This window comes from Crocodylus porosus, unplaced genomic scaffold (assembly GCF_001723895.1).
Source record: "Crocodylus porosus isolate Cpor-Errol unplaced genomic scaffold, CroPor_comp1, whole genome shotgun sequence".
Lineage (NCBI taxonomy): Eukaryota > Metazoa > Chordata > Crocodylia > Crocodylidae > Crocodylus > Crocodylus porosus.
This window is the reverse complement of record NW_017728886.1, coordinates 29,037,931-29,050,376: the sequence shown is the minus strand read 5'-3', so window position 1 is coordinate 29,050,376 and position 12,446 is coordinate 29,037,931. Positions and strand designations below refer to the sequence as shown.

Genomic DNA, 12,446 nt, shown 5'->3' with positions numbered 1-12,446 from the left:
TGGGTGTGCCCAGCAGCCTATCAAGTGTGGCTCACTGATAAGATACATTCAGATGCCCTTGGCAGCATCCAGTGCACTGGGAGGTGTGTGGGAGCAGCTCCAGCCTACTGGCCTTAGCCAGTGCAGACGACCATGTGCAACCCCTCCACCAACACCACAAAATGAAGAGAGAATGTGCATTCTGGTCATTCTTGATGTAATTTACAGAGCTTAGGGAAACCTACAAAAGTTTGATCGACTCCACCTCGGGCTTTTTGAATGTCTGTATCTAGCCACAGATATCAAATATAAATCCATAGTTGTGATCTAAGTTCTTTGCAACAGAAAAAAACTCCTCTACTATTTTTCTGTAATAAAAAAAAGAGTTAAAACTAAGAGCTGGAATTTCTGAGGGGTGTTGCAAGTGTATCCTAGGGTGCCTTACATGTAAAAAGGTTGAAAAATCACTGAGATGTGAGAGCTTGAAGAAAGATCTTCAGCTTTTGTCCCTCAGCATCCCAGGCCATACAAAAATCACTGAGGATCATAGATGCATAATGCCAACTTAGAGAGCAGAACAGCTTACTGCATACATAATTAAGGGCCAAATAGCTTCAGAGCTCCTCGGTGAGCTGGAATGGTAGAGAGGAGAAGCTCCTCATTTCATGCAAGGCTATGCTAATATGCTTTCTTTCCCTTTTTCTGAAGCTACATGGTCTGCAAGAGCTGCTACAGCTGAAAACACTTCACATGCAGTTCTAAGGAAACCTCCCCTATTCAACATCTGGCCCTCATATGTCAACTCAGATTTCCTTTCCAAACCAGACATCTGATTTCAACCTCCCTATTGACAAGGAAATTGGACTGTGTAAAATAATGAACTGTCATGAACAGACCCATAATGATTTCTGGAAATAACAGTTTTTAAATAATTAAAAAGGAACTTTAAGAGAAGAAAAATTTCCTTCTCCCATGACTGAAACAGGGAGATTAAAAAGGGTGCTATCTCCTGACCCAATATCAAAATATTTCAAAGATTGCCCCTTCACCTGTGTGTAGAGCAGGCCATTATTAAATTGGAGGTGTTGAGGGTTCCTCTCCTTTCACCTACATTCCTACTGGATTTGGGCGATGTGGAAATGTCCCACCAAATTACATACCTCATCCTGACCGGATGTCCCATGACATCAGATGTCTAATCCCATGACATCTGCCTCCATCAGATGGCCTTACAGGCCCTGAGTTGACCTGGTTCTTTGAAAGACTCAGTCCTCTGGTGAGGTCACATAAATGTTACCACTTCCAGGATGGGAACCATATGGGATGGCAACAAAGCAGAACCATTAGCACATCTTCAGCCCTTCTTTCCCCAGAGTCTTGTCCTAAAGTCCTTCCTAATACCTCCAACTCAAATACCCCAAATAAAACTCCCTTTGTCTCTATTCAAGTGGTTTTAAAGCCTTAACCCCTTCCAGCTTCCTTTCTTATATTATGCCCCTCCCTAGCACTATCTTGCTTCTTGAAAACTCTTTCTGAACATTGCCCATCCTCGGGGACCACTATGATGGCTGTCTCTATTCCTGAAGCCTTCCTTCCTGCCTATGCATGTCAGGCAGATTTAACTGAGCCCGTGTCCTCTCTTTAATCCTTCCCTGGGGGAGCAGTGGATGCATTCCCATCATACTCTCCATCTGTATCCAGTTTCTACTGAGCAAAAGTGATGATCCAGCCAGCAGATGAATAGTCACTGGATCTCAGTCCCTTGGACAGGGGAAGAACTCAATTTACAATCCCACAATGTTCACAGCCTGTGAAACCATTCCACGGTATTCTTTTCAAATCTCTTCTGGCCAGTTAGCTATGGAAAAATCAACATGCCTGCTGGCATAGTGCACTCAACATTTTCATTAAGTTCATACTTGTGACCTTGACATTCATACTGATTGGAAAGGGACAGTCTACGGTGGGCATATGAAGTTAAAGCTAGAGTGGAAAAGTTCAATGGAGTATGTGGTCTTAAGTCAGTTATGAGGCTTCTGAATATCCCATCCTAATATGTTGGAAATGAAACCTGTAACCTCACACCTCAGTACTCTATAACAGTGGCTCTCTAAGCTTTTTGTACAAGGACCCATCCATAAACATCGATGGCCAGTCCTGACCTAGTGCCCTTCACTCCTGACCTGCTGCCCCCAGGCCTCAATGTGTGGAGTAGAGGGTGAGTGTGTGGGGTGGGGGGAAGGAGGGCCTTCGGGGGCATGCAAGCAGCCCCTCACAGGCTGGAACTTTGCCAGCCTGCAAGGGAAAAACTGGCCTGCAAGGTAAAAACCACGGTTTCCCCCACAGTTCTCCTTTAAAGGAGAATCCATTTTTAAAGTTTGTTTGTGCTCCTTTCATATATTCTTCCAACCCACTTCTGCATTGCTCCCCACACATTGAGAAACACTACCATACAAAGAGTATCAGATACTATAGAGATGGAGGCCATAATAATATGTACTAGATTAAATCAAATCATTGAACAAGTGCAAAAGACAGATCACTTAATTATGCTTTTATACCAGTTTCCCAGCAGGAGTAATGCCATTGATTTCAATGGTGTTTAGTCAAATTTGCAGCACTACAAATGAGAAGAACAGTACACCTAAAGACATTGGAGTGCTACAAGAATTAAAACACCCAAACAGAAGTTATGGAAAGCACCTTCAACTTGGACTGATTCCACCACAAAGGACTGAAGATCCAGTAGATGTAATTCTTTGTTAATCACAGAAGGCTAAAAGCTTACCTGGGGTATTCAGGCATTTTATCCTCTCACCACAAATGTTAGGAGATTCAGTGCATTCATCTCTGTCCTACAAATCACAAGAACCATACTCAAATTTAGTGAACTGGCTAGCATGGAAACCTCATGATAGGAAAACATTTACCAAGAATTCCAAAAGAAGAAAAATTTAATTCAATTAATGAAGTATCCAATTAAGTCACAGTGACTTAGCTGTACCAGTTTTGTTAGTTAAGGATGCTGAAATTTGTTAGTCATTTTATATAAACAACTGGCTCCTACAATAGCTCCAATGACTAACTTTACCCTAGAAGTGCTCTCCCACTTTGACCTCCACAGGCATGTCCAGATGCGTGCAGTTGTGCACTATGTAGCATCGCAAATATGTTTGCAGAGCCACATACCACACAGTCCAGTGTTTTCCACACTGCAAGGGCATGCTACCCAAGCATACACTGCACCATTATTTTCTTCCATTGGTTTTTCTGATCCCTGGATATCCAGAAGTCAAAAAAACCCACAAAAAAACCCGGCACAGCGCACACTCAGGCAGTGCGCACTGCTGAAAAACAGAGCCAGGCCGCCTGGAGCTATACTCCACTCTGCGCTAGGCTCTGCAGAATTACCATGGCTGCAGCCCCAGGAGACCCCCAGGACCCCAGGTAAGGCTGCTGGGGCCAGCCCAGTGCTTGTCCCAGTCTCCTCTACCTGACCTGGGGGAACTTGCCACACACCAAAGCATGCATTGCACAGGCGTGCTCTAGGGACAAGTAGCTGTGGCACAAGGTGCTCCACTGCTACTTGACCTGGGGAACCAATTGTCCACACATGTCTGGATGCACACAACCAGTCCAAACTTTGTTTCTGATCATATTCAGTTTCACTTATTCTCCACCAGTTCCCTACCCACATGACATTCTGTTTCCAAGCCATCACTTTCTCCAGCTTCTGAAACTACCACCTTCTCCCCCAGTGACCCCATCGCTCACTGCATTTCTATCATATTCTCTGTCCCTTGGGCCCTCAAATTCAGTGTCAGGTTCAGTCTTCTCCTCTCTATGTGGATGCTCTCAATGAATCCTTCTGTTTTTTTCCTATAAAGCACCTCTAGGCTTTACTTATTCCAGTTATTACAAGAAGATAGAAAAGAATGTGCTATTACATGCTGTTTGTGAAAATGCTTCCCATTACATTGCTTAACTCATTGTAAAGTACTAACTGGCAATTGGAATGATAGACAGTCTAATGCACAAATGTATTGACATAGCATCTCAGCTGGAAATAATAAAAAACAATAAAGCTTTAATCAGTGTCCTAAATTCCCAAGAGTCAATAGACAGAGACTGCTAAATTTGTGGTTTGTATCACATTTAACTGAAACTTCTTTATTCCTTTCCTCAGTTTGTATCTTGTCTCTTTACTTGATGCATCAGCCTAGAATATTACTCTGTTCTCTAATTCTATATAAGAATGTGCACACCCTACTAGCTTGTTGTATGTGCATAAGTTAATTATACCTTTATCTAACCTCTGATCTTTATGTCCTTTCACTACAGCAACCTCCCCCTTGCTGGGCATGTAGACATATACCACCCCAAGCCTTTCATCAATACTGCCAACAAAAACATGTAATTATCCACTGGCCTGCCCTGGCATCTCTTTAGTTTCCTTCCATCATTTCCCTCACTAATGATGTTAATTTAAGATCCTTATCTATGACTTTCAAGACCCCCAGAACCTACTATCTTGCTCAGTCCTACTCCACATCTAATAGCTCCACTCATGTCCCTCTCCAGTTCTTCCTTCTTGCCTGGTTTTATGGCTGGATCCCAGTCTATTACTTGCTGGTGCTACCCTCTTCTTCAAGTTCCTCTTTAAAACAGACATCCCTAAGGAGGCCTATAAACCCCAACACCCTACATTACTGGAGAAAGATGTGCACGTAAATATGTATGCGCATTGTGAAACTAACAAGAGTAATCACATTTTTACAGTTCCCATGACCCATCCTATGATGGCTATTTAAACTCTGTGCACTTATTTTCTGCTGCATAAAGAATCATTACAAAGTAAATGCTAAAGCACATATTTTGGCATTAACACAACTGAACCTAAGAATTATAACCCAGACATGGGACATAAAACATATACTCTGAATTGGATCTCTCTCCTGTCTCTTATTAGCTGCAGTCTCCACGTGGTATTTCCACAATGTTATGCTCCATATGCTTGGCAAAATGCTTGATAAAATGTTATTAAAATACACAATGTTCTAATACTTCACCTGACAAATCCTATCAGTGTTTGCAGAACATGCAGACGTTTGGAAAAAGCCAGCAGGGCACAAGGTGCATTTTTCACATTGTGATGGTGTCTTTTGGAAATTGCAAAATTCATCACTTTCACAAAGGCCACAGTCCAGCAAAGATTCCCCAACATCAATCACTTTTGCATCAACTTCTACTTTATGCACAGGGTATGATTTCTGGAGATGATTTCTGACTTGGTTCTGAAGTCCTTGAAGATGAGCTTCAAAATAATTTTGAATATCTTCCTGCAAACTCTGGAATGACATTTGTTTCACTGTGTTGAAAAGCATGCCATACTGGACTTTTATCAGATCCATTTGCTCATACATTTTTCTTTGCTGTTCAAGAATTTCTCGTTGCTGGCTAACCAGTGTGTTCTGTTGTTCAATAAGTTTTTGCTGCAAGTCCACAATTACCTTCTGCTGGTTTTTTAGCATTTCAACAAATTTCTCTTGCCCTTTTACAAGCTGCAGTTGCAATATTAGTGCATCTTCAGATGGGACTTCATTTTCCCCTGAAATGCAAACAGTCTGTTACTGTGTCTGGCAAAATAATAATAATAATAACAACAATTTTTCAACTTAATTAGTTACCTATTGAGAGGCATTTAAAATTTCATCAGACCTTCTTTTACACCTGTTTAAAATATATATCCCCTGTACTTTCAAGATCTAACATGCAAGAAATAACATTCTCCTTTATTTTGTTACAAATAAAATCATAGAAAAGTAGGGCTAGAAAGAGCCTCTGGAGGTCACCTAGAATCCAGCTCCCTACCAGCAGCAAGATTATCTCCATCCAAGCTATTCCATACAAATCCTAACCTATTATTAAACCTGCACGATCAACCCTACCACACAACTACAAGGCACAGCACCCTAACCTGCCATAGGTAAAGATGCTGCTATTGTCAAAATACACTTCAGAGATCCAAGGAGGAGGGCCACACCCCCTGCTCCAGAAGAAGGCCAAAACCCCGACAGTCTGCACCTGTCTATGGAGTAAAATTCCTTCCTGACCCCAAGTGTGATGATCAGTTTGATTGTGAGTAGAGGAGCAAGACCCTCTAGTCAAGAACCTCCAAATTTTAGTCCCAGCAAAAGCAGTGGCACACCCCAGTCAAGAGTCACAATCTTGGCTGCAACCAACCACCAATGCTCCTGAGGAAGGTGGGAAAATAAATTAATAAATTAAACCAACATCTGTAGTAATAGAAGGGGGGAAAATCCCTTCTGCCCCAGGAAAGCCCAAAGACATTTTGTTCTGCAACTTGGGGACAGCAAGCATAACTCCACAGATCACACCCTCTAAGTCAGCAGGTCCCAGACACTGGGTCACGACCGCGAATGAGGCTGCAACATCAGCAGACAGGGGTCATTGGGGTGGGGGCTGTGGGTTGGGAATGAGGGGCCATGCTGAGGAAATGGGGTCACGCTGAATGAATGGGACCATAAATGCGGTTCTGCCGAGGAACAGTTTGAGCCAAAACTCCCCTTTCTGTATCCCTCCATAAATCTTATCCCAGATTCTTTAAACATATGTTTATGCCCATAAACATGTGAGTAGGCAGGCTCTTTAACTCTGTCCGCATAAATAAAAATTAAAATTTCTTCATGTTTCATTTTACAAACAAGTGATTGTTTAAAAATTAATCATTTAACATCTAGAAATGAAATACTGACATCAACAATAAAGAATTTCTAACATAAGAAGCTCTGTATTATTAGCTTTTGATATCCAATAGTAAAATTTAATAATCAACTATATCATGTTCTATATTTTTGTTAAAAAAAAGTCTTTCTATCAACTCACTGTTTCAGTAGTCACATACCTAATCCAAAACACGTTCACACACAAGTAACTGTATATGTAAGGCCAGTGAATTTCAGTCATGATCGCAGAAGCATATTGATGAATATGTGCCTTTCCAGATTCATTAAAAATAGGCTAGTCAATGTCATGGATGAGATCTCTTTGTAGTTACATATGCTAAAGTAAAATAATCAAGCATAATACTTCAGAACATAAGTGAATCACAACTAGGAATGAAGGAGGAATTCAGTGCACTTCCAGGCTAGGGACAAACATTACACATAAACCAGTTTAAGTAATCAGAAACTGGTTTAAACTTGTAACAGAACAGATGTTCACTGCACATTAACCAGTTTGAAAGTGGCTGAAACCAGTTTGACATAAACCTGTTTGAATGTAGTATCAGCTTTAACTGATCTAGGTCAAACCGATTTATGCAATGGCTGTCCCAGACCTCTTCCTGGTTTAACTTAAACCAAACTCCTCCAGCATCCCAGCATGCTCTCTGGGTTGGGTGGGGCTCTCTGCTCCACAGCAGGGCTGGCCCCTCTCCTCTGCTCCCTGGCTGGAGCTTAGTAGAGACTGCAGGCTGCTCCCCCCCCGCCGTAGCAGGCAAACTGAGTTATGCTTAGGCTATCAGCATAACTTTAGGCCTTCCCAGAACTAAGCAATTAAATTGTACAAAGAGCATTATAAGGCACTGGGCAAAGTTAGTGCTGTGATTGGTATGGTGGGCTAACCAGGTACAGTAGTTTCCCTAGAAGGAAAGAAAACCAAAAACGAAATAGGATTTGAGTACCTTATTTAAAAAGATGAGGTAAGAAACTTGAGGATTGGACAGTTTGGATAAGAAGGTTACAAAAGTAGTGGAAAAAGAGACAGCGTGTGCTTGTGTTGCCACCCCGGGGAGACAGGAGCAGCCTTAGAATTCTTGCTTTGAGTAACAAGGAATGCAGAAACTAACATCCCACACACCCACCAGAGGATCTGAGGCCACTGAAAGTCACTGCTGTAACGTCTAAGGAACCGTTTGCTAAGTTGTATTGCAAGGATAATTATCTTGTAATAAGCTGTGAGAGGGGAGACAGGTGTCCCCCCAGTATGGCCCGGACCCCTAATCAGCGTGCTGTGGCACTCACTGCAGAAGCAAAGATGGGCAGCAGCTGGGAAAAGACTGGAGCATGGACGCAGACACAGGCACAGGCTCAGCAGTGTCCCAGCTGCCTGAGCCTGCACATTGGAAAGAGCTGGAGGTGTAGCTTCCGAGCAGCGTGGGCTGCTCAAAAGGTGTCTGGGGAAACAGCTGGCAGCGAGCCAGGGAGAGAGGAGCAGAACACAAGCTAGGAGACGCCAGCTCCAGAGCTGGGAGGCTCCAGCTCTAGCCTCAGCTTCCCAGAGGAGGAGTCAGCCATCTACCTGGAGACCCCGAACAGTGAGGCAGAAGCCAGGCTCAGGGGTCGGCAGGAGCCAAGGAGCCCCACTGAGAGGCAGCAATCAGGTGGGATGCCACTGGGGAGCGGCAAGGCTCCAACTAGAAGCTCCAGAAGTATGGCTGAGGGCAGACCCTCAAGCCTGCGACCATCCTTGGACGGCCCCAGAGGGGGCAGAGCATAGGGAACCATGAGCCCCCTACAAGGGGAGAGGAGTGACACTAGCAAGAAGACCAGGATGACAGGACCTCAGATCAGCCAGGCTCCAAGCCGGGGACACCAGAAGAACTAGTAGCAATGGGGCACAAGGTCTCCCCCAGTACCTCCACCTGTTACAGGGGAGGGGACGAACAAGTGCCCTGAGGGGATAGAAAGGAGCCCCTAGAGAGAGAGAGAGACAATCTAGGGAGCTCCACTGACAGGTGCCGGCCTTTTCAGTTGAGTTACAGATGACCCCAGCAAGGGCAAGTTTATTTTCTTGAAGAGGGAACAACCAGCCCGAAGACCAGGGGCGAACCCCTGAAGGTTCATAGCCAAGAAGGCCCAGCCCTTGCAAGATGGGCGGGGTGGGGAAGACCTTCAAGGAGCAGTATCAACCCAGGCTGAAGATGTAGTAAGAGTGGGGTAAAGGGGAGGTTTGGAGCCCCACAAAGACACCCCCAAGGTTCAGACCCCTCCGGCCCTCTGACAGGGAACTGCCTCCCCAACAAATAACACCAAAGACGTGGCAGGCGAGACAAGGGGCAGTGCCCAGACCATCTAGGTGGCACCAGAATAGGGTTTCACTCTGACATCGCTGTGGGGGCAAGGCACCAATGAAGAGGTCCCCAAAGCCTTACAACACCTACCAGCGACATAAGTCTAGGGGTTACTAATAAAGTTCACTTGCTACCAAATCAGACAAGGAGCTGTGTCAATCCTTGGTGGTCTCTGGTAAAAGGAATCCTGGGGCGACACCTCAGTCCCCCTCACCACTACCTGCTAAGCAGAAATTCCCCCCTTCCCCTCTGCCTTGGTGAGAAGTATCTGTGCATTAGGTAGCAGACAACATGATGGCTATGGTCCACACTGTGGCAGATGGGTAGCTGGTAAAGTCCCTCTGTTGTTTTCTTAATGAGGTGATAAACACTGACATAGGGGTGACAAACACTGTGTTATCAATTCCCTGCTGGGCTGGTCAGGAGTGGTGGAACCCCTCCCTAATCAGAGCATCCTGTGGGATCTGGCCACATCCCCCTCAGCTCAGCACTGTAAATGAGATGGGAGGGCTGCTCTAGCACTCCCCAGCTTCTAGCCTAAGCCACTGCAGGTATGTGCCTGCATGTCTAAGATGTCAGTGCATTTACAAACTGATTTAGCCTAGCCAGCTTAGACTAACCTGCAAAGCTTGAATCAATTGAGGCTTGGCCTTTTTGAATGTCTGTCCATAGCCCCCATGCCATCCCCATGATCAGGTACAGCATGGAAATTTGTTACCATTGCACAGAAGTATGGCACCCTGATAGATTATGGCTAGATTTTGTTGTTGGTTACTGGACTTCCTCACTTTCAACTTCTCAACATGCAGTTTCTCGCATTTTCACCCCCATGTGTATTATTCATTTTATTTTCAACAATTATTCAAATCTCAGAGTGCTTTCCTATAGTCCATGCAATATACTCCTATTGAACATGTCAACATGTAAACAGCCGGTTTGCTGAGACCACTGCCTATCATGCTGGCCAGTATCACCTCATTGTTTTCAAGACTCCCCATCTATCTGTCTCTTTTTTTGTGTACGTGTGTGTCTTTTTACATCTAGATTTGGGGAGCAGGAACCACCTTTTTTATCTCTCTCAGCATAGCATCCAATGTAATGGGGTCCTGAGCCATGACTAGGCTATTTGTGACAAAAAAGGAAGAAAAAGCAGAGTGCATATTGGCTAAAACTTTGATTCTGCAATGCAGTTAAGTTTGTGTCTGAAGTTATTCACTAGCTTAAATCCCATTGACATCAGAGTGACCTAACAATGACTGCCATTTTAAGTCTCACTGAATATAGCACAACTACTCATGATTAACTGATTTTCTGAAGCAGATCTCTACAACTTATAAAAATGTTGTAACAGTGGTTGTTGTGCTATTTTCCATGACCCACATGAGTTTTCATCCTATTTTGTTGTCTAAACACTCAACAGGTTCAAACAAGATCCAGAGATAAACCTTTTGGCTTATTTGCCTTGCTTGGATTTTGCGTTGGTACAATTCAAATTATGTCAATGATCTTGATACTAATTTACATCTGCATGAGTGAAGAATTGGGCTCTTGGCCTTTATCCTAGGCAACTATTTAGTTTTGACCTTTTGTGACCTCTCCTTTCATCACAGTGATGGCGCATGTACTCCAGCCACAACCAAAACCACTGTGGAATGCAAATGTGCAGTAAGTTTTCATAACTTTTCTCTGTGAACTCCAGCAACCCACTTGGATGACCTATCAGTGCGCTACAAGATTTATCTGCAGGAAACCTAAATATGCCCTCAAATCAGAATATGCTGCATGCTACTGGTGAATCACAATTTTAGAGCACCAGAAAGTAGAGTTAAGGTCTTGCCTGGATAAGGAACTTGTATTTAAAACAAACAAAATTTAAATGAATCCAAAGAGATCTTATTTGCCAACAGGAGTCTCTCAAGCTGTTGCATCTTTATAAAAGGTTAAAGACTTTTGTTGAACTATCCTTCTCCCTTCACAGTAGGTCTGCCCCTTCTGAACAGCTGGTGTCAAGACTTTTAGTTTTTGCCTTTGAACTACAACTATGAATAAGGGTGTTCTGCCACTCAGACTGCTTTATCTTAACATGTCCAGTAAAAATGCCAAAATTGTTCAGATCATCTCTCCAGGCATTTACTATTCCAAAGACATCATCTCTTTGATTTTCCACAGGAACAACAGAAAAGTTCAAATGGTCCCTTTCCTACTTCCCATCAGCCTTAACCAAAAACACATTATAAAATAAATCACTCGCCTTCATATGCTTTATCCCTTTCAGATGAGACATTAAACCAAGGTCCCAACGGCTTTGTGTCCATTAAAGATCCAACGCCACTTTTACTACAGTGTAGACATGCACCCAGACATCCTAGCCAGACTATAAAATTGCCTCCTGCAGACCCAGACTCCCCAAAGTTTCAACTAGATATAACATATTTTACCAGCTGTGCTAAACCAGTGTGGGCCAACCTTTTCAGCAGGAGTGGCACAAATTAGCCCTCCCGGAGCGCCACTGCAATCCCCTTCCCCTTCTTGATACATTGCTTTGCTTCCTGCTCCATGCCCTACCTGCCATCATCCTGCCAGTCCCCTCCCAGATCTGCTCCATGCCACACCTACTGGCTGCCCATGCCTCTGCCATGCTGGAGGTTGGCCACCCCTGTGCTAAGCCATTCATCATACGGCGTTGGCTGAGGGCCATTAATTTGGCACTTGCCACTCCAGGAGATGCTGGCTTTCCCTGGGGGCTGGTGAAAGTAAGATTGCTGTAAGTGACTCTGGAAAGAGGTGCTCTTTATCATAACTTAGCGTGTCAGTGAGATTCTAGCTGACATTAGCCCTGCCCCATCGCAGGTCAACTCATTCCTTTTGGAGACAGGCCGTAATTTTGTCTCATGGAAGTTTTGTTTGAACTTGCTGCAGACTGAGACAGTAGAAACAGCAGATGGCAAAGTCACCAGACAACAGTGCAAACCTTTTCAGCAGGGTAAAAAAAAAAAACCCTTTGTTTTCTTCCCCTCCCCAGGCTGCAGCCCTCATCTGAGCACGGAGAGAGGAAAACAAGTAGCAATTCCCACAAGGGGGCCAAGACGAGTGCCACAAATCTGAGCCTCAGATTTCGAAGGTGGCAGCTGAGTGGGGATGCCCAGCTGCAGGCAAGAGCCTTTGAGCAGCACCAAGGTCCCGGTCTGGAGCCGACAGTCCTGGGGGAGAGACGCTGCCCTCGGCCTCCGCTCGTGCTGGCGGCCCGGCAGCAGCTCCCGCCTCGCCCCAGGGCTGCCCCGCACCCGGCAGGGCCACCCCGGCGGCCGGGCACCGAGCGCCGCCGCCGCCACCCACCTGGTCTGACATCGCAGGCGAGCTGCACGCCCGGGCC

The 12,446-nt window shown here is 44.7% G+C and overlaps 1 protein-coding gene across 1 annotated transcript in view; it reads right to left on the bottom strand.

The window, feature by feature from the left end:
- The window catches only part of LOC109307752, a 17,746-nt gene extending 5,306 nt beyond the window's left edge, over positions 1–12,440 (bottom strand). Inside the window, exons 1-3 of the mRNA XM_019531822.1 lie at positions 12,410–12,440; positions 5,049–5,587; positions 2,768–2,834 (exon numbers count right to left, since the gene is read on the bottom strand). Coding sequence (XP_019387367.1) covers positions 2,768–2,834; positions 5,049–5,510 — 529 coding nt within the window. The 5' untranslated portion in view covers positions 5,511–5,587; positions 12,410–12,440. The remainder of the gene's footprint in view (positions 1–2,767; positions 2,835–5,048; positions 5,588–12,409) is intronic.
- Positions 12,441–12,446: the final 6 nt, after the last annotated feature.